This window comes from Giraffa tippelskirchi, chromosome 4 (assembly GCF_054371585.1).
Source record: "Giraffa tippelskirchi isolate mGirTip1 chromosome 4, T2T-mGirTip1v1.2.pri, whole genome shotgun sequence".
Taxonomy (NCBI): Eukaryota; Metazoa; Chordata; class Mammalia; order Artiodactyla; family Giraffidae; genus Giraffa; species Giraffa tippelskirchi.
The window spans coordinates 172,864,672-172,891,578 of NC_137278.1; the positions used below are offsets into that span (position 1 = coordinate 172,864,672).

At 36.2% G+C, this 26,907-nt stretch overlaps 1 protein-coding gene across 4 annotated transcripts in view; it reads left to right on the plus strand.

Annotated features, from left to right (window-relative positions):
* SYT10 (synaptotagmin 10) overlaps positions 1–26,907 on the plus strand; it is a 187,750-nt gene that overhangs the window by 130,048 nt on the left and 30,795 nt on the right. For all 4 annotated transcript variants that reach the window (XR_014082402.1, XM_081591569.1, XM_081591567.1 and 1 more), the window contains one exon: positions 2,477–3,044. Coding sequence is in view for 3 of the 4 variants with exons in the window: in XM_081591569.1 (XP_081447695.1) it covers positions 2,477–3,044 (568 nt within the window). In the remaining variant the exon portion in view is untranslated. The remainder of the gene's footprint in view (positions 1–2,476; positions 3,045–26,907) is intronic.

A 26,907-nucleotide genomic window follows, 5' to 3' on the forward strand; every position in this document is an offset into this window, starting at 1 on the left:
ACATTATGTAATATTGACTATATTTAGTAGCTACCCTTGGATGTTCCAGGTAAGGTGGGTAGAATTTTTCCTTCTCCATCTGGAGGAGTATTTATGTGGCGTCTTCTTAGGTTTGAAGGGTAAGAGTGGGGTCTGTAGCAGTCTAATGTCCTGTACTTTAATTGGTTGGATATTTGTGTGAGACTAAATAGCCACTTACCACTGTCATTCCAAAAGAGAAAAAAAAAATGCAATAAGGTAAAGAAGATCTGTGTTGTCATGACAATACTTTAACATTGTAATAATTAAAGCTTATCCTAGCTGACTAGCTAAACTCTGACTTAGAACAGGCACTATTTACTCTATAATTAGGGTACTGGCTTACTAGAATGAAAATTTTACTGCTTTTGATTCCTGTTAGAAGGGGCTTACAGCTGCACAGTTATATTCAGTGACATAAGAAATAAATTATTGATTTTTTTAGGGGGAGGACAGAAGATTAAATTTTATTGAAAAGCATAAGGGAGGTGAAATTATGGACCAATTTATAAAAAATAAGAAAAAAATTTTGTGGAGTTTTTTGCTTGCAAAAATAAAAAAAAATTAAATTGCTGCATAAGTGAAAGTGATTTTGGCAGAAATATTAGATTGTTTAGTAAGTATTCTAAATCTCTTAAGAATGTTGAATGTATAAAGTGGGCTATACTAGATCTATTTAATAATTCACAGCAATATATACTACCTGTATTCCTTTTAAAATTCTTATTATTTCCTGATGATTTGTGACCCTAATTTAAGCCCCTGATCTTATATATCTGGAATAGAGTCAAGATTAAAATACATTTTATAGCATGTTCAACACATTAAAATGGGATCAATCTGAGGAAGCAGATCACTTCAAGCTTTAGGTCGGTCAGTAAAGACTTTTATATTTATACTCAAATACTGAAACTAAAATATTGAATTATTTTAGTTTTGAATTCAGTATAGTAGGAGCAAATTTCCTCATCTGAGATAAAGTAGTCCTAGTTTGTTTCTTTGTATAGAAATAATTTTTCAATTATGATCAAGTGGAAAAAGATATAACAACATGAGTAAAGGATTTTGAAGTAAGTGCTGGAGAGCTATTGAGTGTAAGAGAGAGCTGAAAGAAGGAAAGCCATGCTGAAGGCTACTGTAGAAAACAAAGTATGAGGTGATGAGGATCTGGGCCGAATAGCAATGGAAATGAAGCAGAATGGGCAATTATATGAGATGTCTCACAGCACCAGATCAACAGAACTTGGAAAATTGAGCACAGCCCATGAATTAAAGGAAAGGTGATTCAAAGCATACTGCAGGATTCCAAGCATAAATGATTGATAAAACTGTTAGACCTATTATAAGAAATTATAGAAGAGATAACAGATTTGAAAGCAAAATAGAGAAAATAATGAATTTGCTTGACTTAGGGGCAAAATCGACACTTTTGTTTAGAAATCCCCCTTGAAGACAGAGATATGGAACTAAATTTTTGTCTATATGAGGTATATCTATATCTCAGGAATCTCTGGGAATCATCAGATTGAAGACAGTAATTATAGCCCAGGAACTGATTATTAGTCTAATGGAGTGACTGAAAAAAGAACAGAAAACCTGGAACTAGACCTTGGGGAAACACATAAGTTGACATAGCTTATGCTAGAAATCATGGAGAAAGTATAAGAGAATCAGCTCTTAATGAAAGTCACAGTTAGGAGCTTTTAATTGTATATATATATATATATTTCTGGAAATGTTGATGAGATAAACAGTAACAATGAGTATGTGAAATTCAGTTTGAATTTTACGAGCTATTATTTAACCCCAAATTCTAAATTCTACAATCTTTCAATCCTTAAGAGTTTCTGAAGCCACTCTGTTGAAAAAAATAAAATGTACTCATTTTGGCTGTCATAATTATATATGTTTTTGAAAAGTAAATGTTAATTTGGTTAAATGTTAGAAATAACACAGTGTGAGAACATGTGGACTTATGTCTTTAATATTGACACTATAATGGAAATTCATAGGGCCAAAATATCCAGATGAAAAGAAACTAGTCATCTGAATGATTTGTTTACATAATGTTTACATCTTGATGCACCCAGGTAATTGATAACATTTATAACATTTTGTGTAATATTGAACTTTTTTGGTAATCCTCTTTCTTTATAATTGTGCTTATGATGGTAAGTAAAAATACCAAGAACTTGTAAATTGTGCATTTGTGTGTTTTAGGTGTTTCTATAATTTTAGGAGATTTTTTCTTTGAATACTTCATCCCTGTTTTTTCAAAAGTACTGTGTGTGTATGTGTTTGTGTGTGTGTGTGTGTCTATCTGTTTATTGCTGTCGATAAAATACTTCATTATCCTGGGTGTGGGGAAGAGTTTATATGCCACTGTATATAACATTATTATCAAAGCAATCTATCTAAATGATTTTTTGTGTGTATATATATATATATATGTATACAGACACAATTCCTTCAGAAGACACCTACCAAGGCAAATGCAGGTTTCCAGTGTTGATTTTGGCATGGGCACAGAACCCATTTTACAAAGAAGAGAAACAACAACCAGTATTGGGAGAATAAAACCAGAACTCTACAAACAGAAATCAGTGGACTCTGAGGACAACAGGAAAGAAGATGTCAAAACCTGTGGGAAGCTTAATTTCACCCTCCAGTATGATTATGAAAATGAACTTCTAGTGGTGAAAATTATCAAAGCCTTAGATCTCCCTGCTAAAGACTTCATGGGAACTTCTGACCCTTATGTGAAGATGTATCTTCTTCCAGATAGGAAAAAGAAATTTCAGACTCGCGTGCACAGAAAGACTTTAAATCCTCTATTTGATGAAACTTTCCAGTTTCCTGTAGCATATGATCAACTAAGCAACAGAAAACTACATTTCAGTGTGTATGATTTTGACAGATTTTCTAGACATGACATGATTGGGGAAGTGATTTTTGATAATTTGTTTGAAGCCTCTGATCTCTCCAGAGAAGCCACAGTGTGGAAAGATATTCACTGTGCTACCACAGTAAGTTATAATTCCACCAATATATTCCTTTTATTTGACCTGCAGTGATATATAAAACTAATTTTTACCAGATTAGTAAAACCAGATTAGTTCCAAAAAGTTAGGGAAATTTTGTACTAAATACCTGCAAACAGTGTATAAATTACATATATACATATATAATTCAGGTAGTTAACACTATCTAGGTAATATTAGTGATTGTATACATAAAAAATCTTTTCTTTCAATGTCTAACCTTTGTTTCTGTACTTCTTGTTTTGAGAAAGTTCATTACTTCACCGTACTGGACAGTTCTTATAATTTGCCCAAAATAGCAGGCCTTTTCACTTGCAAAATATTTAACTAACTCTCTACAGTCAATTTCCAAATAGTTATTATAGATTTTAATTATTTAAGATGATTTCATTCCTCAGGTTTAACCTAAAATGTACTTTAATGCCATTTGGAAAGGCCTTGATTTGGCTTAAAACAGCCCACTCCTTCAGAAGCTTTTGTGGAATTAGTAAAATTATACCATTTGAAATGGCAAATGATGAGGAAGTGATTGTTTACATTCAGTTCAGTTCAGTCACTCACTTGTGTCTGACTCTTTGCAACCCCATGGACTGCAGCACCCCAGGCCTCCCTGTCCATCACCAACTCCCGGAGATTACCCAGATTCATGTCCATTGAGTCAGTGATGCCATCCAACCATCTCACATCTCATCCTTTGTTGTCCCCTTCTCCTCCTGCCCTCAATCTTTCCCAGCATCAGGGTCTTTTCAAATGAGTCAGCTGTTCGCATCAGGTGACCAAAGTGTTGTAGTTTCAGCTTCAACATCAGTCCTTCCAATGAACACCCAGGACTGATCTCCTTTAGGATGGACTGGTTGGATCTCCTTGCAGTCCAAGGGACTCTCAAGAGTCTTCTCCAACAACACAGTTCAAAAGTGTCAATTCTTCGGTGCTCAGCTTTCTTTATAGTCCAAATCTCACATCCATACATGACTACTGGAAAAACCATAGCCTTTACTAGATGGACCTTTGTTGCCAAAGTAATGTCTCTGCTGTCTAGGTTGGTCATAACTTTTCTTCCAAGGAGTAAGTGTCTTTATTTCATGGCTGCCGTCACCATCTGCAGTGATTTTGGTGCCCAGAAAAATAAAGTCAGCCACTGTTTCCCCATCTATTTGCCATGAAGTAATGGGACCAGATGCCATGATCTTAGTTTTCTGAATGTTGAGCTTTAAGCCAACTTTTTCACTCTCTTCTTTCACTTTCATCAAAAGGCTCTTTAGTTCTTCACTTTCTGCCATAAGGGTGGTGTCATCTGCATATCTGAGGTTATTGATATTTCTCCCGGCAATCTTGATTCCAGCTTGTGCTTCGTCCAGCCCAGCATTTCTCGTGATGTACTATGCATATAAGTTAAATAAGCAGGGTGACAATATATAGCTTTGATGTATTCCTTTCCTATTTGGAAACAGTCTGTTGTTCCATGTCCAACTGTTGCTTCCTGACCTGCATACAGATTTTTTAGGAGGCAGGTCAGGTGGTCTGGTATTCCCATGTCTTTTAGAATTTTCCACAGTTTATTGTGATCCACACAGTCAAAGCCTTTGGCATAGTCAATAAAGCAGAAATAGATGTATTTTCTGGAACTCTCTTGCTTTTTCGATGATCCAGCGGATGTTGGCAATTTGATCTCTGGTTCGTCTGCCTTTTCTAAAACCAGCTTGAACATCTGGAAGTTCACAGTTCATATATTGTTGAAGCCTGGCTTGGAGAATTTTGAGCATTACTCTACTAGCGTGTGAGATTAGTGCAATTGTGTGGTAGTTTGAGCATTCTTTGGCATTGCCTTTCTTAGGGATTGGAATGAAAACTTATCTTTTCCAGTCCTGTGGTCACTGCTGAGTTTTCCAAATTTGTTGGCATATTGCATGCAGCACTTTCACAGCATCATCTTTTAGGATTTGAAATAACTCAACTGTAATTGTTTACATTATAACTTGTCTTTTTCATTGTAAAATGATTTTTCTGACTATAAAATAATTTAATATCAAAATTTGAAAAATAGAATTAAAATGTGCAATTAAATAACCTATAATGCCATGAATTAATATGTAAAAACTTGGCATATTGCTTTCTATTTGTTTTTCTATAAATGTTTGAAAGTAATTAAAGTCAATATAAGTTTAAACTTTTCCATGCTTTTTTCAGATGATATTTGTTTTAGTACATGATGTTCAAGATATGATCCATTTTCCCTAGAGAATCTTTTATTGTTAGACATTTAAATTAGGCATAAATTTTGTTATACTAAAAACTGTCGCATTCTTTTTACAGAAATTTCTTTTATATTCAAGAATATTTGTCCAGAATAAAATTGGAGAAACAGCAGTAGGGAACTGGTCTCCTAGGAGGTTATATTCTAATTTTTTTCATTTATTAGTTATTAAATGAAGGTATTTAATTTTTTACTGCCAGGCTGTCTTTATGTATTTGACATCTTTTATAAAAGTTTTACCACAAATTATAAACTTAAAATGTTGAAGTTTTAGACAGAGACAGACGTTATTTAAAAAATAAGAAAATTTTTAAATTCGAAATAGCTCTTTTTGTAGTACACTAGTATTTGAGGTCAACACATTTTCGTTATAAATTATACAGATAAATTAAATAAAAATTTATATTGTCAGTTTATTGCATTACATCATCAAAACATTTTAGCTTTTGGTTTTTTATTTCATGGTCTCCACTGTGATTCTCTATTAAGGAACAAACTAGATTATATTTCAAAGGCACATTGGGGCTTCTTTGATTTCATATCATTTTTTACCTTATTACTTATATTCCTACAGGAATAACAGTGGTGAAGAGGGAATTTTTGCTGTTTTAAGTATACGACATATTCTAGAATTATAAAATGCAGATAACAATTAATTGTTAGGTTATTTCTCTTGATTCTCCAATCTTATATTATTCCTTCTTTTATTTATTCAACAACTATTTGCTGATTACCTACTCTGCGTTTGACATACTCTGAGTACTAGGAATGTGAAAAATGTTATCATAAAAAATTGTTTGACATACATTCTGTTCATATACTTGGGATCAGACGTAGGTAACCCCTAAATGAAGTATAAAAATTAGCATAATTTTATAGGTGACTGATAGAGGATTTTCTTTTTAACATTCGTAAGTTTTTGTGTTTCATAATTGGTCCTTAAAAACACAGTAAGGATTCCTCATGGAAGCTTCAATTTTTGACTGTTTATAGAACATAAACTGTTTTTTGGTAAATATAAATGAACTCTTCAGTTTTATTTTCAATTCTTCCATATGCTTCAGGTATTACTTTTTTATTTCTCCTGTAAAACTTACCACAAATATAGTGTCTTAACACAAATTTATCACGTCATATTCTGTAGGTTAGAAGTCCAACATAGGTCTCATTGGGCCAAAATCAAGGTGTTGGCAGGACTCTTCTCCTTTCTAGAGGCTCTAGGGGTGATGTATTTCCTTGCGTTTTCCAGATTTTAGCAGTCATAGGAATTCCTTGGTGTATATTGAGCCCATGTGAGCAATCGAGGATAAGCGTCCCATCTCAAGGTTTATAATCTCAATCATATCTGCAAAGTCCTGTTTTGCCATGTAGGTAGCATACTCAGGTCTTGTAATTAGGATGCAGCCATCTTTAAGGATGCTTTTATTTTGTCTGCCATAGCTATAGGGATTTTCATTTCAGTATTCTGGCTATAAAAGGAAATATGAGGATAATAATGTGTATTATTAAATTTTTCTAGTCAAATGACGTTTCCCTTTAACTGGAACACTGAGCCACACACTGTTCTAGATACTACTTATGACTTTTTTGTTGTGAAGATAGTGACAAAACCTGTTTCGTGAATATGGAACCAAAGTTCTCAGTATGCACTAGTATCATCTTTTAGGTTAGTGTAGTATTTAATTAAAAATTCTCTTCAGCTTTTGAGAAATTATTAAACATTTTTATATCCTCAGATTAATAAAAATGAAAAAAAGAACGAGTTGAAATTTGCTTAAGAAATTGTCTTTTTCTATTCACATATTTTTAATTTTAAAAAATTCACACAGAAATTATAGAGTTTTCTAGAAAGAAGCAGAAAGGAATGAAATAGTAACATAGTCATATGTTCTCACTAAATACTTGTTCAATAAATAACTTAGCATGTTTTCATATAAGGTCAAGTGAAAAAATGTATGTTAGTACAAATCTCCCGGAGGGGGTACTTTATATTTGTTGCCATTAACTACTTTCTGTAGGCAAAAAATTTAAAAATTATTGAGTGTGTAGCACAAATTCATATGTGAAATAAGCCAGAAATATTAATATTTTAAATTTATTGTTAATAACCCTATCAAGTTGAAAAAAGAGAGACATATCAGGTATAAATGTATTACTAATTATTTCTATACAAGTAGGATTAATATTTTTATCAGGAATTAGCAGGGTTTTTTAAAATTTCAGGTTGAATGACAAAGAAAACCGTAAAGTTGTATCTTTATTTTGTGCAAAAAATTAGTTTTCACTTTAGAGCTCATCTCATTGCATGTTAAAAATATGGTAAGCCAATCAGCACTTCACCTAACATAGAAATATCTCCAATGTAGGGAAAAATCACATTGAAGGACAGTGTATACACTATACCTCTACTTCTAAAATGGGAAAGAATATATATTTGCATTGAGTTATACATGAAATAAAGGTCTTTATAAGGTCTTTATAAAAATTGAATAAGTTATTGCATGTGTCTCTGGTAGCTCAACTGGTAAAGAATCTGCCTGTAATGCAGGAGGCCCTAATTGGATTCCTGGGTCGGGAAGATCGCCTGGAGAAGGGATAGGTTACCCACTCCAGTATGCTTGGGCTTCCCTGGTGGCTCAGACAGCAGAGAATGCAGTGCGGAAGACCTGGGTTTGATCTCCAGGTTGGGAAGATCCCCTGGAGGAGAACATGATAACCCACCCCAGCATTCTTTCCTGGAGAATCTCATGGACAGAGGACCCTGGCAGTCCATAAGGTCACAAAGAGTCAGATACAACTGAAGCAACTCAGCATGCACGCAGGCAATGTGTGTAGCTGCCCAGTTGTGTTGGACTCTTTGCAATCCCATGTACTGCAGCCCATCAGGGTCCTCTGCCCATGAAATTCTCCAGGAAAGAATACTGGGGTGGATTGCAATGTCCTCCTCCAGGGGATCTTTCTGACTCAGGGATGGAACCTGCATCTCTCTCTTACATCTCTTGCATTGGCAACTGGGTTCTTTATAACCAGAACCACCTGAGAAGCCCAATAATAGTCATAACCCATTGGCAAAAATGGTAGAAACTGGATGATTATAGAAAAGGAATGATTTGTAATATATTACTTTTTATACATTTTATGTTTCGGTAGTTCAGTTCAGTTCAGTTCAGTCACTCAGTCATGTCTGACTCTGCGACTCCATGGACTACTGCACACCAGGCTTCCCTGTCCATCACCAACACCCAGAGTTTGCTCAAACTCATGTCGGTGATGGCAACCAACCATCTCAAACTCTGTCGTCCCCCTTTCCACCTGCCTTCAATTTCATCAAAAGGCTCTTCAGTTCTTCTTCACTTTCTGCCATAAGGGCGGTGTCATTTGCATATCAGAGGTTATTGATATTTCTCCTGGCAATCTTGAGTCCAGTTTGTGCTTCATCCAGTCTGGCATTTCGCATGATATACTCTGCATATAAGTTAAATAAACAGGGTGACAATACACAGCCTTGACTACTCCTTTCCCAATTTGGAACCAGTCTGTTGTTCCATATCCAGTTCTAACTGTTGCTTCTTGAACTACATACAGATTTCTCAGGATGGAGGTAAGGTGGCTTGGTATTTCCATCTCTTGAAGAATTTTCCACAGTTCGTTATGATCCACACAGTCAAAGGCTTTGGTGTAGTCAGTAAAGCAGTAGATGTTTTTCTGGAACTCTCTTGCTGTTTTGATAATTCAGTGGATCTTGACAATTTGATCTCTGGTTCCTCTGCTTTTTCTAAATTCAGCTTGAACATCTGGAAGTTCGCGGTTCATATACTGTTGAAGCCTGGCTTGGAGAATTTTGAGCATTACTTTGTTAACATGTGAGATGAGTGCAATTGTGTGGTAGTTTGAACATTCTTTGGCATTGCCTTTCTTTGGGATTGGAATGAAAACTGACCTTTTCCAGTCCTGTGGCCACTGTTGAGTTTTCTAAATTTTCTGGCATATTACTGAACTGAACTGAACTACTGAAACATAAAATGTATATAAAGTAATATATTACAATGTGAATAGAGCACATTAACAGAATCATCTTTTAGGATTTGAAATATCTCAACTGGAATTCCATCACCTCTACTAGCTTTGTTCATAGTGATGCTCTCTAAGGCCCACTTGATTTCGCATTCTGGGATGTCTGGCTCTAGGTGAGTGATTACACCATCATGGTTACCTGGGTCATGAAGATCTTTTTCCATAGTTCTTCTGTGTATTCTTGCCACCTCCTCTTAACATCTTCTGCTTCTGTTAGGTCCATACCATCTCTGTCTTTTATTGTGCCCATCTTTGCATGAGATGTTCCCTTGGTATCACTAATTTTCTTGAAGAGATCTCTAGTCTTTCCCATTCTATTGTTTTCCTCTCTTTCTTTGCATTGATCACTGAGGAAGGCTTTCTTATCTCTCCTTGCTATTCTTTGGAACTCTCCATTCAAACAGGTATATCTTTCTTTTTCTCCTTTGCCTTTAGCTTCTATTCTTTTCTCAGCTATTTGTAAGGCCTCCTCAGACAACCATTTTGCCTTTTTGCCTTTCTTTTTCTTGGGGATGATCTTGATCACTACTTCCTGTACAATGTTATGAACCTCTGTCCATAGTTCTTCAGGTACTCTGTCTATAAGACCTAATCTTTTGAATCTATTTGTCACTTCCACTGTATAATCATGAGGGATTTGAATTAGATCATGCCTGAATGTTCTAGTGATTTTCCCTACTTCCTCCAATTTAAGTCTGATTTTGGCAATAAGGAATTCACGATCTGAGCCACAGTCAGTTCCCAGTCTTGTTTTTGCTCTGTAGAGCTTCTCCATCTTCAGCTGCAAAGAAAACAATCAATCTGATTTCGGTATTGACCATCTGGTGACGTCCATGTGCATAGTTGTCTCTTGTGTTGCTGGAAGAGAGTGTTTGCTATGACCAGTGGGTTCTCTTGGCAAAACTCTATTAGCCTTTTCCCTGCTTCATTTTGTACTCCAAGGCCAAATTTACCTGTTACTCCAGGTATCTCTTGACTTCCTACTTTTGCATTCCAGTCCCATAAAATGAAAAGGACATCTATTTTAGGTGTTAATTCTAGAAGGTCTTGTAGATCTTCATAGAACGGTTCAACTTCAACTTCTTAAGCATTACTGGTTGGGGCATAGACTTGGATTACTGTGACATTGAATGGTTTGCCTTGGAAATGAACAGAGATCATTTTATGTTTAAACTAATATTATTCAAATTTTAATTAACTTTTTCAAAAAGTCCAATATCATAAAAACTAATGTATTTTGAATGTAGTTTTCTTATGAAAACTCAAGAAGCCACTGAAAGTTTAAATATATAAGGAAAGACTTTCCTTCTTATAAACAGAACCACTTGATTTGCAAATTTATTTATTTATCCTGCTATTGAAATAACATTTTTTCAGTACCACCTATGTTCTAGACACTCAGAAATCTCAAGGAGGGAAGGATGTATGTGTGTGTGTTTATGTGTATAACCACATTGACCTGGTTTACAGATATAAAATGTTTCAATCTATCATCTTTTAATAGTCTATCAAAAGTCTGTTATGTTTCTGTTTTGTAAATAAGTTCATTTGTACTATTTTTTAGATTCCACATACAAGTGATAGCATATAGTATTTGTCTTTCTTTAATCTTTAATCTCTAAGTCCATCCATGTTGCTGCAAATGGCATTATTTCATTCAATTTTATGGCTAAATATTATTCCACTGTATATATATTACATGTTTATCCATTCATCAGTTGATGGACATTGTGGTTGTTTCCATGTCTTGGCTATTGTAAATAGTGCCTCTACAAACATCGAGGTGCATGTATATCTGAATTAGAGCTTTAATCTTTTCTGAACTAATGTCCAGGAGTGAAATTGCTGGATCATATGGTGACTTTAATTTTAGTTTCTTAAGGAATCTCCATACTGTTTTCCATAGTAGCTGCATCAATTTGCATTCCCACCAACAGTGTAGGTGGGTTCTCTTTTTTCCATACCCTCTCTATCTTTTATTTGTAGACTTTTTGATAATGGCCATTCTGAAGGATGTGACATGATGCCTCTTTGTAGTTTTGATTTGTATTTTGCTGATTATTAGGGCTTCCCAGGTGGCGCAAGTAGTAAAGAACCTGCCTGCCAGTGCAGGAGATATAAAGGACACTAATTCAATCCCTGCATCAGGAAGATTCCCCTGGAGAAGGGCATGGCAACCTACTCCAATACTCTCGCCTGGAGAATCCCGTAGATAAAGGAGCCTGGCAGGCTGTAGTCAATAGGGTCACAAAGAGTCAGAAATGGTTGTAGCATGCATGATAATTAGTGATATTGAGCATCTTTTCATGTGCCTATTGTCTTCTTTGTATGTCTTCTTTGGAGATATGTCTATTTAGGTCTCCTGCCCATTTTTTAAAAACAAATTTCATTGTTGAGTTGTATGCTATGTTTGTATATTTTGGAAATTAAGTCCTTGTCTATTCCATCCTTTGCAAATATTTTCTTCCAGTCGGTAGATTGTCTTTTCATTTTGTTTCTGGTTTCCTTTGCTGTGCAAAAGCTTATAAGTTTGAGTAGGTCCTATTTCTTTATTTTTTTCTTTTATTTCTATTTCCTTGGGAGACTGATCTAAGAAAACTTTGCTGTAATTAATGTCAGAGAATGTTTTACCTATGTTTTCTTCTAGGAGTTTTATGGTGTCTTTTCATATATTTAAGTATTTGAGCCATTTTGAGTTTATTTTTGTGTATGATGTGGGAGAGTGTTAACTTCATTGATTTACATGCAGCCGTCCAGGTTTCCTGGCACCACTTGTGAAAGAGAATATCTTTTCTTCACTTTATTTTCTTGCCTCCTTTGTTGAAGGTGGACTGTAGGTGTGTGGGTTTATTTCTGGACTCTATTCTGTTTCACTGATCTTTGTCTGTTTTCCTGCCCATACCGTGCTTTTCTATCACTGTAGCTTTGCAGTACTGTCTGAAGTCTGGAAGGCTTATACCTCCGGTTTTTTTTCTTTTTCCTCAGCATTGCCTTGGCAATTATGACTCTTTTGTAGTTCCATATAAATTTGGGGATTATCTGTCCCTCCCTTCTGGCAACCACCAGTTTGTTCTTTGTATCTATGAGTCTGTTTCTGTTTTATTTGTTTTTTAGATTCCACATATGAGTGAATTTATATGCCACTTGTCTTTCTCTCTCTGATTTATTTCACTTAGCATAATGCCCTCAAGTCCTATCCATATTATTGCAGATGACAAGATTTTATTTTTTATGACTGAGTAGTATTCCATTGTGTACATATATACCATATCTTCTTTATCCATTTATCTATCAATAGAAACAGGTGGCTTCCATATCTTTGCTACTATAAATAATGCTGTAATGAACACAGAGGTACATATATGTTTTTAAAAGAGTATTTTTATTTTCTTCAAGCAAATACCCAGAAGTGTAGTTGCTGGCCCATATTTCAGTCCTATTTTTTCATTTTTTGAACAAGCTTCATAGTGTTTTCTACAGTGCTTGCACCAAGTTACAGCTTCCACTAACATTGTATGATAATTTTCTTTTCTCCATATCCTCACCAAAACTTTTTTCTTGTCTTTTGATAATAGAAATTCTGACAGTTGTGAGGTAGTATCTCATTATGTTTTTTCACTTGCATTTCTCATTCTCATTTTTCCCATTCAGTAGGCGTTTTAGTTTGATCTAGTCCTACTTATTTGTTTGTTTATACTTTTGTCTTCCTTTCCTGAGGAGACACATCTAAAAAATATCATTAAAATCAGTGTTAGGGAATGTACTGTCTGTGTTTTCTTCTAGGAATTTTATGGTTTTGTTTTATACATATAAGTCTTTAAACCATTTAGAGTTTATTGTTATATGGTGTGGGAGAGTAGTCAATTTGATTCTTTTGAATGTAGCTGTTCAGTTTTCCAACACCATTTATTGTATAAGCTTTTCCCATTGTCATTTCTTGCCTCCTTTAATGTAGATTAATTGTCCATCTAAATATGTGTTCATTTCTGGGCTCTCTATTCTGTTCCATTGATTGTTTTTGTGCCAGTACCATACTGTTTTGTTTACTGTAGCTTTGTAGAATAGTTTGAAGTCAAGGAGCGTGATATTTTCAGCTTTCTTCTTCCTTCTCAAAATTGTTTTGACTATTCAAGGGCTCTCATGGTCCCATACAAGTTTTAGGATTATCTGTCCAACTTCTGTGAAAAAAATCAGTTATTTTTATAGATATTGCAATGATTAATAAAATATTGATTTGTCCAATTCATAAGCACAGACTATCTCTACTCTTATTTGTAATGTCTTTGATTTCTTTCATCAAAGTCTTAAGAATTTTCAGAATAAAGATCCTTCACCTCCTTGGCTAAATTTATTCCTATATATTTTATTTGTTTTGATGCAGCTTTAAATGAGATGTCTTTTTTAATTTCTACTTCTGATAGTTTGGTATTAGTGTATAAAATGCAACAGATTTACGTAGATTAGTTTGTATCCTTCAATGTTGCTGAATTTTTTAATTAGTCCTAATACTTTGGAGTCTTTGGGGCTTCTATATATAGTGTCAGGTCATCTGAAAACATTGATAATTTTACTCCTTCCTTTCCAGTTTGGATGACTTTTGTTTCTTTTTCTTGACTAATTATTGTGACTAGAATTTCTAACACTCTGTTGCATAAAAGTGACAACAATGGGCACCCTTGTCTTGTTCCTGATTTTAAAGGAAATGTTTTCAACTTTTTATCGTTGAGTATGATGTTAGCTATGGGTTTATCATATATGGTCTTTATTATATTGAAGTACGCTCCTTCCAAGCCCACTTTGTTGAGAGTTTTTATCATAAATTGATGTTGAACTTTATAAAATGCCTTTTCAACATCTGTTGAGATGATCACATGATTTTTACTTTTGGTTTTGTTCATATAGTATGTCATATTGATTGAATTTGTGGATATTGTACCATTCTTGCAACCCTGGAATGAATCCAAGTTGATCATTCTCTCTTTAACTTTTGCCATTTTAATTATAATATGTCTTGGTGTGGACCTTTTTAGGTTTATCTTGTTTGGGGCTTCCTGTGCTTTCTAAACCTGGATGTCCACAGGTTAGGGAAGTTTTCAACCATTATTTCTTCAGATATATTTTCTGTCTCTTTGTCTCTCTCTTCTCTTTTTGGGGACCCTGTAAATATTATAATGCTTGATTTTTTAGCATATTTTTATGTCAGTTATTGTATTCATTTCTGACTGATTCATTAGTATATTTTCTAAGTCTTTGCAAAAGTTCTCACTGACAGAAACAGTCACAAGGATACCCACCCAAATCAGGAAAAGGATGGAAGAATTCAGTGAGAACTTTGAAACAAACTGACCATGGATTTGCATACTTACTAGGTCATTAATCTGTATATTTTTGAGCAAGTTACTAGATCTCTCTAAGTCTTTAATTATCTTATCTGCTAAATGGGGATTATGAGAAGATTAATCATGGTTTGTTGAATAAACTAAATAAGATATGTGCTTAGCATAGATCCAGACCTTTCGTAAATGCTCACTATACATTAGCTGCTAAGAAGTATTGGCAGAATGATATCATTGGTATATTGTTTTGGTTTTTGTTATAGCTGGCTTATCATATAGGAATGAAGATCTTGGTGCTAAAAGTAGCTTTGCCCTATTATTATACTGAAGATAATTTTAGATGGTGTGTTTTTCTACTTAGATTGGAAAGTTTTATGCAAGAGATAATTCAAATCTATTTAGTTACTATATGCCATGACTCAGTGAGTAGATACTACTTTTCCTTTTATGATATATACTGCTGCCTAACATGCTTCTCATCTCCCACCTGACTTGACTCTTCCTTTTCCACCGGGCCCATCTCCTCCTTTTTTTCCGCTCACCAACCTCTGCATGCACTTATAATGTGTATCTTATAAAACCTCAAGAGTTAATGATGCTATTTATCTTCAGTATGCTACTTTCCACTATTCTTCAACCTGTTTGATGCATAAAGAGGTTGACTTGTTTGTCCACACACTGTATGCTCTCTGAGTTCTGGCAAAAGATGTTAGGGCAGAAGGAGAATGGCATTTGGCTATGTATTCTCTTTAGATCTTTCTATGAGAGATTGTCTCAGGCTGACTATGTTCTTTACCTGAGGGTACAGTTCCTCTCAAAGTAGGCTTTTCTTGTTACACCTCTTTCTGAGTTCTGGTAACTGTCCTCGCCCTTGCCCTTTCAGACCTCGGGGTCATTCCTGCTTCTACTCTTACCAGCAGCCAGGACATCACACTGTCTCTTGTGGTTTCCCTACTTCCTACTTACACCCCTTAGATGTGCCCCCCACCCCCCATTAAGCCCTTTGGAATTACTCTGATTTGTGTGTGTCATTCTGTTTCTTCCTATATCCCTGAATGATATCACAAAGAAATAAAATGATTCCTGACTACAAACAGCTTAATTTCCTGTAAACTCCTAGGATCATGCATGTATGCATGCTTAGTTGTTCAGTCTGTCTAACTCTTTGCGACCCTATGGACTATGGCCTGCCAGGTTCCTCTGACCATGGAATTTGCAAGGCAAAAATACTGGAGTGGGTTGCCATTTCCTTCTCCAGGGCATCTTCATGACCCAGTGATCGAACTCACATTTCCTGTATCTCTGGCACTGCAGGCAGATTCTTTATCCATTGAACCATCAGGGACCATGCCACATGTGGAATAAATTCCGCATATTTATTACTTTTAGGGAAGCTAAATTAGTCCTTTAAATGCTTGATATTAAGATAAGATTTTCAACTATTAACAAGGCAAAATAGCTATGACATTGTTACAGTCTTCTAATCTTTTTTATACAGAGAATTTCAAAGGGCTTCCTTGTATTAGAATTTCACATTTCATTACAACTGAAAAAAATCTGAATTTTTGTCTTTTAAAAAATCAAGATTTCAGCATAAATAATACACCATTTATTTAGATAGTCTAAAAATGACTCTATTTATGATAATCTTTTTAGATTTCAAAACATATATTTGTGTGCCCAGTTTAGAAATATAATCTAAGAATATATTATATATATATATATATCCATCCCTACTTTTTCAATAGAAACTACTGAATATAATTTAGCCTTTGCTTATTAGTGGTGATCTTTATGACCATTAATTATGATAGTAAATTTAAAAAGCAGACTTTTATTTTTGTCCTTTGTTCATCTATTACACTGTTTTTCCTCCATATAAGTATATATGCTTCCTACATTTCTTACTTCTCCAATTTGTTCCTTTTAGGTTGTATAATAAAATATCTAATTTGGGAGAACTATATATAAGTAAAATCAATTTGATTTGAGATTTTGTTCTCATAGTAAAGTGCATGAGGCTTATAACAGGAAAGAAGTCTTTTTATATTAACCTAAAAGCTCAAGGGTATGTTCTGAGTAGGTTTTGAAAGTCTGGATCTTATGGTAGTATTATTTTAGAATTGATAGAGAATTCAAGTAATCCTTTCATTTTATAGTTTAGCAAATGGAGGTCCAATGATAATAAGAAAATTACCAGTTCACACTGCTGATTAATAGAAAATTTAAAACTAGATTTTAAATCATTAATTAACTCTTGGTTCAGTGTAGTTTTCCCTGAACTATGTTAGATTACATGTTTAAAATATGCTAAAAATAAATGAAAAGAATTAATTTTTTTTTTTTTTTTTAATAAATTTATTTATTTTAGTTGGGGGCTAATTACTTTACAATATTGTAATAGTTTTTGCCATACATTGACATGAATCAGCCATGGGTTTACATGTGTTCCCCTTCCCGGACCCCCCACCCACCTCCCTCCCCATCCCATCCTTCTGGATCATCCCATTGCCCCGACCCTGAGCCCTTGTCACATGCATCGAACATGGAATGGTGCTCTGTTTCACATACGACAATACACATGTCTCAATGCCATTCTCCCAGAACGTCCCACCCTCACCTTCTCCCTCAGAGTCCATAAAAATTGTTCCATGCATCTGTGTCTCTTATTCTGTCTCGCATATAGGGTTATCGTTACCATCTTTCAAATTCCATATATATGCATTAGTATACTGTATTGTTGTTTTTCTTTCTGGCTTACTTCACTCTGTATAATGGGCTCCAGTTTCATCCATCTCAGTAGAACCGATTCAAATGTATTTTTTTTAATGGCTGAGTAATATTCCATTGTGTATATGTACCACAGCTTCCTTATCCATTCGTCTGCTGATGGACATCTAGGTTGCTTCCATGTCCTGGCTATTGTAAACAGTGCTGCGATGAACATTGGGGTACACGCGTCTCTTTCAATTCTGGTTTCCTCGGTGTATATGCCCAGCAGTGGGATTGCTGGGTCATATGGCAGTTCTATTCCCAGTTTTTTAAGGAATCTCCACACTGTTCTCCATAGTGGCTGTACTAGTTTGCATTCCCACCAACAGTGTAAGAGGGTTCCCTTTTCTCCACACCCTCTCCAGCATTTATTGCTTGTAGACTTTTGGATAGCAGCCATTCTGACTGGTGTGAAATGATACCTCATTGTGGTTTTGATTTGCATTTCTCTAATAATGAGTGATGTTGAGCATCTTTTCATGTGTTTGTTAGCCATCTGTATGTCTTCTTTGGAGAAATGTCTGTTTAGTTCTTTGGCCCATTTTTTGATTGGGTCGTTTATTTTTCGGGAATTCAGCTGCAGAAGTTGCTTGTATATTTTTGAGATTAATTGTTTGTCTGTTGCTTCATTTGCTATTATTTTCTCCCATTCTGAAGGCTGTCTTTTCACCTTGTTTATAGTTTCCTTTGTTGTGCAAAAGCTTTTAATTTTAATTAGGTCCCATTTGTTTATTTTTGCTTTTATTTCCAATATTCTGGGAGGTGGGTCATGGAGGATCCTGCTGTGATTTATGTCGGAGAGTGTTTTGCCTATGTTTTCCTCTAGGAGTTTTATTGTTTCTGGTCTTACGTTTAGATCTTTAATCCATTTTGAGTTTATTTTTGTGTACGGTGTTAGGAAGTGTTCTAGTTTCATTCTTTTACAAGTGGTTGACCAGTTTTCCCAGCACCACTTGTTAAAGAGATTGTCTTTTCTCCATTGTATATTCTTGCCTCCTTTGTCGAAGATAAGGTGTCCATATGTGCGTGGGTTTATCTCTGGGCTTTCTATTTTGTTCCATTGATCTATATTTCTATCTTTGTGCCAATACCATACTGTCTTGATGACTGTGGCTTTGTAGTAGAGCCTGAAGTCAGGCAGGTTGATTCCTCCAGTTCCATTCTTCTTCCTCAAGATTGCTTTGGCTATTCGAGGTTTCTTATAAGAATTAATTTTTTAACATGGAATTTCACTTTTAGTTTACAGAATTAAAATCTCAAATTACTTACATAATTTAGAAAGACGGTAATGATAACCCTATATGAGAGACAGAAAAAGAGACATAGATGCATAGAACAGTCTTTTGGACTCTGTGGGAGAAGGTGAGGGTGGGATAATCTGAGAGAATAACATTGAAACATGTATATTATCATATGTGAAACAGAATGCCAGTCCAGGTTCGATGCATGAGAAAAGTGCAATGGGATGACCCAGAGGGATGGGATGAGGAGGGAGGTGGGAGGGGGGTTCAGGATAGGGAACCCATGGCTGATTCATATCGATGTATGGCAAAACCCACTACAATGTTGTAAAGTAATTAGCCTCCAACTAAAATAAATAAATCAATTTAAAAAAAGAAAAATTTAATATGACACTTCTGACAAAATATATGTAAAAAAGTTAAAACTTATAACCCTGTCAAATTTATCTTTACAACATTGAACTAAAATGCATGAAATACTAAGCAGTAATTCTTTTGGCCTTATTCAAAACAGTAGTCAGAATCAGTGCTATTTCAGGGAATGCCTAGGCTATTTTTTTTTTCTTATATATATTTGGTGAAAAATCCACACTAGAAGTACAATTTAATTGTATTTATTGTTTGTGTCTTTCTATATTATAATGTTTGGAGGTTATAGGAAACAGAAAGAAACTTTTTATGCCCATGATGTTCTAGCAACATATGCAGGTCTGTTGCAAGTTTTAGGAATTTAGTATAATTCTACTGGTAGTATTGAATTAAAACTTTTCCTTTCTCCCTTGCATTAAACTAGTTTAATTATTAAGATTCTATTATATAGTGAAAAGAATATGCAGCTGATTTTTAAATATTCAAAATATTCTCTTCTATAATAGACTGCATTAAATAGTTTCCTAAAATTCAGTAACTGATTTTCTAATTAAAAAAAATTTTTTTTCAAAGAAATATAGTACTTCACTCACTAGCTTTGAAACCTCAGTCCATGAAAACAATTCTGAATTTGTCCTTCTAGGTTGTAAAATGTGAAGAAGTATTTCCCTTGAGGAAAGTCACAGAGGAAAGCAGAAGACCACAGGAACTCAAACTGAGTGCCCTTTAATTACAATCCAGGATTTGTTACCATCTAGGCATATCAGTTCAGTTCAGTTCAGTCACTCAGTCGTGTCCGACTCTTTGCAACCCCATGAACCGCAGCACGCCAGGCCTCCCTGTCCATCACCAACTCCCTAAGTCCACCCAAACCCATGTCCATTGAGTCGATGATGCCATCCAGCCATCTCATCCTCTGTCATTCCCTTCTTTTCCTGCCCTCAATCTTTCCCAGCATCAGGGTCTTTTCCAATGAGTCAGCTCTTCTCATGAGGTGGCCAAAGTATTGGAGTTTCAGCTTCAACATCAGTCCTTCCAATGAACACCCAGGACTGATCTCCTTTAGGATGGACTGGTTGGATCTCCTTGCAGTCCAAGGGACTCTCAAGAGTCTTCTCCAACAACACAGTTCAAAAGCATCAATTCTTTGGCGCTCAGCTTTCTTTATAGTCCAACTCTCACATCCATACATGACCACTGAGAAAACCATAGCCTTGACTGGACGGACCTTTGTTGGCAAAGTAATGTCTCTGCTTTTTAATATGCTATCTAGGTTGGTCATAACTTTCCTTCTAGGGAGTAAGCGTCTTTTAATTTCATGGCTGCAATCACCATCTGCAGTGATTTTGGAGCCCAGAAAAATAAAGTCAGCCACTGTTTCCCATCTATTTGCCATGAAGTGATGAGACCGGATGCATGATCTTAGTGTTCTGAATGTTGAGCTTTAAGCCAACTTTTTTTCACTCTCCACTTTCACTTTCATCAAGAGGCTCATTAGTTCTTCTTCACTTTCTGCCATAAGGGCAGTGTCATCTACATATCTGAGGTTATTGATATTTCTCCTGGCAATCTTGATTCAGCTTGTTCTTCCTCCTGCCCAGCGTTTCTCATGATGTACTCTGCATATAAGTTAAATAAGCAGGGTGACAATATACAGCCTTGATTATCTTGAATATCTTGAATATCTAATTGATTAGTAATATTCAATTATCTCCATGTGTTAAATGTCTTACCTTAATATTTAAGTTTCTTTAATGTATTACTGTCACAATGTTTTTAAAAATGAATGAGATATTCTTTAGTATTATCCTCGATCTTAACTTGATTAAAACATCACACATTATAAAAGACTGTGCTATGGCATACACTGCATTAAGTCTTTATAAATTTAATTAGTTCACTAAACCGATTTTTCACTTTGTTTTGTAAACTAAATTTTTACAAAATTTTTACAATTTTAAACCATTCAATTACTGATTGAATACCAGTTTTCTTTATATTTTCAGAATGCTTTTAATTTTTATATATGCTATTCACAGTCCCACACCCCATAGTAAGTAATGGGATGCTTTACAAGTATAGGCACATATGAAATAGCAATCTAGGGAAGAGCTTAGACACCCAGAAGCATGAAATTATGTCTAAATAGGTTGCTACCATACCAAGTAGACTGCAGATATTTCAATTTATAATTAGTTATTTATAGAGAAGCAACTATGATAGAACTGCTGTGATGACTATAAAATATTGCTCACACAGTGAAAAATAATGACTAGGAGAACATTTTTGTAACAGAGGCTGGTTACCTGCTATGCCTATTTAGATCAAGGATCTGAAATCTATCGGTTTAATAACTTCTGTTTAGTTCTTCTATTTGCCAGGTATTCTTCTGGCTGTTTTAGGACATAAAATGTCCCCAGTCTAATAAGGCTTACTATGTAGAAACAGGTGATAATGAAAGAAATATGAATATCTCCAGTGAATGGACGTGCTATATGAGGCAAGGTAAGGGACAAGAAGTTGGCAGTGAGGCGGAGCCACTCTTCATAGTGTGGTCAGATAAAGCCTCTCTGATGAGGGTGGTAGATGAGGGTCAGGTCACCGAGAGCCTCTAGGTCATGGAAAGAATTTTGAGTTATATTCTGAGTGACATGTGAGACCATTGATGGCTTTGATCAGAAGTGAGCCATGACTTCATTTATTAGCTGTAAGATCTCTGGCTACTATATGGAGAAAAAACTTTGGCAGAGAAAAGTGGAACCAATTAAATCAATTTCTTATTTTTTAAAATAGTGAAGCTAAGTTCATCCAGTTCAAATATCTTCATGTAGCAATAACTGAGAGGAATTTCTTCAATTAGGAATTTTGTAATGATATTTAAAGGCATTAAACATTCTAAGGACTGCTGTATACAGTTTATTACACAAGTTTCTATATCCATAAATAGTAATTAAGTTTTGAAAATAAGTCTCCAGTTCCTCTCAGCAAGAGACTTTGATATGTCTTATCCAGTAAGATGAAGAGTTCTTATCAAATTTGTATACTCTTACTGTGTTCCAAGTTCTTCTTGTCCCAGTGTCTATATTAGTCTATCCCATTTGCTCCTTATGTAGATGGTTGCTGCTGCTGCTGCCGCTAAGTCGCTTCACTCGTGTCCAACTCTATGCGACCCCATAGACGGCAGCCCACCAGGCGCTGCCGCCGTTAGGATACTTCATTTGTTAAATTCAGGAAAGCTTGTTTCAGCTCTGTCTCTTCAACCTGAGCATTCAATGACTCCTGGTAGCTAATCCAATGGCTGTATTGGATTGTATAAGAGTTAAACCATTGTGTCAGGTTGTTATTTCCTGCTTGGATTAAGGGCTGAAAATGGTTCTCCTACTGAGACAAAACAGGGGCAATATTAAATAGCATCCCTGGCAATAATAGCTCTTGGCTGTGATCATTAAGCACTTAATGCTCAGTATGCTTTATAATGGTCCCACCTGTAACACTACCATGCTCTCTGCCCACTTCTGCCCTGACGTCAAGTAAGTTTCACCTTTGTTCCATGACCAAGCACAATGCTTAATATTATAAGCTTAATTCAAAGGCATTCCTTCGTTCTTATGGAAATACTAGCAGGTCCTGCTAAAGGACACTAGGTGAGCATTTTCTCTGTTTTTAATGGAGATGGTGGGAAAGAATCAATAGAGAAAATGTGAGATAAAAATCCAGGAATGTAACTAGGTTTTCTGATAGGACCCTTCTTTGGCTGTTTCTTCCCCATCTTCATTGAACATGATGAAATCTAGTTTAATTGGAATCGCTGAGAAAGGGGAATGGCAGGGAGGAAGCGTTGTTCAAAAATTGTGATTCTTTGAAGAAGAAGGAGGGAAATGAGCTAGAAACTGGAACACGATTATAGTGTTAATTATATTTCCTAATTGTATTCTGCCAAGCATCTTCATCTTTTCCCCTTGCTCCCCATAGTCACTAGACTGCTTGCTATGTACAAAAAAGAAGCAATTTGTCCACCTTAGGGATGTATTTATTTTGAAATTCCAGAGTGCTATAGCACTATTTATTTATAGCACTATTTATTTGTAGCACTACTAGTGCTATTATAGCAAACATAATGCCAAATCACCCTGGAGTAAAGGGATCTATAAAGAAATAGGTTCAATAAAACTAGCAGATATATATCATGCAACTTCAGCTCCCCAAATCCTGTGTACCTTTAAATGACTCAAAACTGTTTTGAGCCATACATGGATATACCCTTGCACACTTCTAGAGGGTTTCGCTCATAAAGCCCTCAACATTTGTGAACAGTGTCTTAGTTCAGTTGCTCTCAGGTTAATGAGCAGTCTTCACATCTTCAAACAGAAGTGAAGTCCCTACTGCCACTGACCTGGCTTGATGCTTTTATGATTTTTTCATTCAGTATGCTTTTTATTGAGAACCTATACTATGATGCTCATAAACAATAGAAATATTGTTATAAACAAGAAAAAAATAGTATTTCTTGAGCATCTGCAAATTGAACATACATTATCTTTGCATATTATCCCTTTTAAGTCTAAATGCAACCTCCTCAGGAAATTGTTATTGATATTAGTCATGAAAGTGGATCTCATTTTGACTGCAGAGAAATTCTGGGTTGATCTGATTAAGTATTATTGAGAACAGGTCCTAAACCAGTAATCTTATTTACATTCTGGTCATAGTTAGAAACTTAAAAGCCCAGGAATCCCTCTAAAAGACCATACAACACTGGATTTAAAAATGTACTTTAAAATTATGCAGATTTATGTTTTTATGCCATTTTGTCTCTTAATTATGTGATGTTCTGAGAGGCTATGTAACTTATGCAAAACCCCATATAAACCCTATGAGGAGAAAAATTTTGTCCTGATCACCAGTGTTCCCCTAATGACAAGAACAGTATTTTCCATTTAGACTATTCTCAATAAACAGAAGCATGATAATAAATGAATGAATGTTTAGAAACTGATGAGGTATTTGATAAAGCTAGAGTGCAGAGTTTGTTATATCAGTTCAGTTCAGTTGCTCAGTCGTGTCTGACTCTTTGCAACCCCATGAACCTCAGCACTCCAGGCCTCCCTATCCATCACCAACTCCTGGAGTCCACCCAAACCCACATCCATTGAGTTGGTGATGCCATCCAACCATCTCATCCTCTGTCATCCCCTTCTCCTGCCCTCAGTCTTTCGCAGCATCAGGGTCTTTTCCAAAGAGTCAGCTCTTCGCATCAGGTGGCCAAAGTATTGGAGTTTCAGCTTCAACATCAATCCTTCCAATGAACACTCAGGACTGATCTCCTTTAGGATGGACTGGTTGGATCTCCTTGCAGTCCAAGGGACTCTCAAGAGTTTTCTCTAACACCACAGTTCAAAAGCATCAATTCTTTGATGCTCAGCTCTCTTTATAGTCCAACTCTCACATCCATACATGACCACTGGGAAAACCATAGCCTTGACTAGATGGACCTTTGTTGGCAAGGTAATGTCTCTGCTTTTAAATATGCTATCTAGGTTGGTCATAACTTTCCTTCCAAGGAGTAAGCATCTTTTAATTTCATGGCTGCAATCACCATCTGTAGTGATTTTGGAGCCCAGAAAAATAAAGTCAGCCACTGTTTCCACTGTTTCCCCATCTAATTGCCATGAAGTGATGGGACCGGATGTCATGATCTTGGTTTTCTGAATGTTGAGTTTTAAGCCAACTCTTTCACTCTCCTCTTTCACTTTCATCAAGAGGTCTTTAGTTCTTCTTCACTTTCTGCCATAAGGGTGGTGTCATCTGCGTATCTGAGGTTATTGATATTTCTCCCAGGAATCTTGATTCCAGCTTGTGCTTCCTCCTGCCCAGCATCTCTCATGATGTACTCTGCATATAAATTAAATAAGTAGGGTGACAATATACAGCCTTGACGTACTCCTTTCCCTATTTGGAACCAGTCTGTTGTTCCATGTCCAGTTCTAACTGTTGCTTCCTGACCTGCATGCAGATTTCTCAAGAGGCAGGTCAGGTGTCTGGTATTCCCATCTCTTTCAGAATTTTCCACAGTTTATTGTGATCCACACAGTCAAAGGCTTTGGCATAGTCAATAAAACATAAATAGATGTTTTTCTAGAACTCTCTTGCTTTTTTGATGATCCAGCAGATGTTGGCAATTTGATCTCTGGTTCCTCTGCCTTTTCTAAAACCAGCTTGAACATCTGGAATTTCAAAGTTCACGTATTGCTGAAGCCTGGCTTGAAAAATGTTGGGCATTACTTTACTAGCGTTTGACCCACTATGACTCAATTAATGGAAAAAGGCATTGAAGTGATGTTTTCACCCCACCGTTGCCCTCCTTGGACCCTTGATTGGGATACACTTCCTGTAGCAGTGAACCCAAAGGAAGGAGATACCCCATGTCCAAGATCGGAGAAACCCCAGTAAGACGGTAGGCGTTGGAGCAGCTGTGAGGAGATACCTCATGTCCAAGGGCAAAGGAGACGCCCTAGCAAGATGGTAGGAGGGGAAATTCACATTTAGAATCAAACTCCATTCCCACCAGAGACACTAAGAGGGCTCAAACAAACCTTGTGTGCACCAGGACCCAAGGACTCCATAGAGACTGAGACAGAACTGTGTTTGAACATCTCCTGTGGAGGTATGGGTCAGTAGTGGACTGCCACAGGGGCAGGGGTTCTGGGTGCAGCAGACTTGGGTATGCTGTAAGCCCTCTTGAAGGAGGTCGCCATTAACCCCACCATAGAGCTGCCAGAACTTACACAGGACTGGGAAATAGATTCTTGGGGGCACAAACAGAACCTTATACACCAGGACCAAGGAGAAAGGAGCAGTGGTGCCATGAGAGACTGATGCAGACTTGCCTGTGAGTGTCCAGGAGTCTCCAGCAGTGGCGTGGGTTCATGGTGGCCTGCTGCAGGGTTGGGGGCACTGAGTGTAGCAGTATATGTCTGGGATCTTTTGAAGGAGGTCACCATTATCTTCATTACCTCCACCATAGTTTGGCCCCAGGTAAATAGCAGAGAGGGAACACAGCTCCACCCATCAACAGAAAATTGGATTAAAGATTCACTGAGCTTGGCCCCTCCCATCAGAACAGGACCCAATTTCCCCCTCAGTCAGTCTATCCCATCAGGAAGCTTCCATAAGCCTGTTTTCTTTCTCCGTCAGAGGGCAGACACACTGAAAACCACAATCACAGAAAACTAACCAATCTAATCACATGGACCACAGCCTTGTCTAACTCAATGAAACTATGAGCCATGCTGTGTAGGGCCACCCAAGATGGACAGGTCATGGGAGAGAGTTCTGACAAAATGTGGTCCACTGGAGAAGGGAATGACAAACCACTTCAGTATTCTTGCCTTGAGAACCCCATGAACAGTATGAACAGTTTGTTGTATGTAACAAGAAATTTGTAAATGAAAGTAGAAAAAACATCAAACCAACTTGATAGGGACTATGTGTCATGTTGAGGAGTATGGACTATATTGAAGGTCCTGTGTGGCCAATATGTATCAGAGAGTCAAATACTTCGAATTTTTAGCAGAGCCAGGGAACAATATAAATGACCCTGAATGTTACTTGTTCAACATGGTCTTTTCTCACAAATCCCTAACCAAATAAACCCTATATTCTCTACCTTAAGGACTGGATCCCTCCTCATCTGAACCACATTGTCTGTCAATTTAACTGACAGCCATGTTTTATAATTGCTTATTCTTAAACTCAAAATCAAGCTACGAGCACCAACTGACCTTTCTAGTCTTTCCAATGAG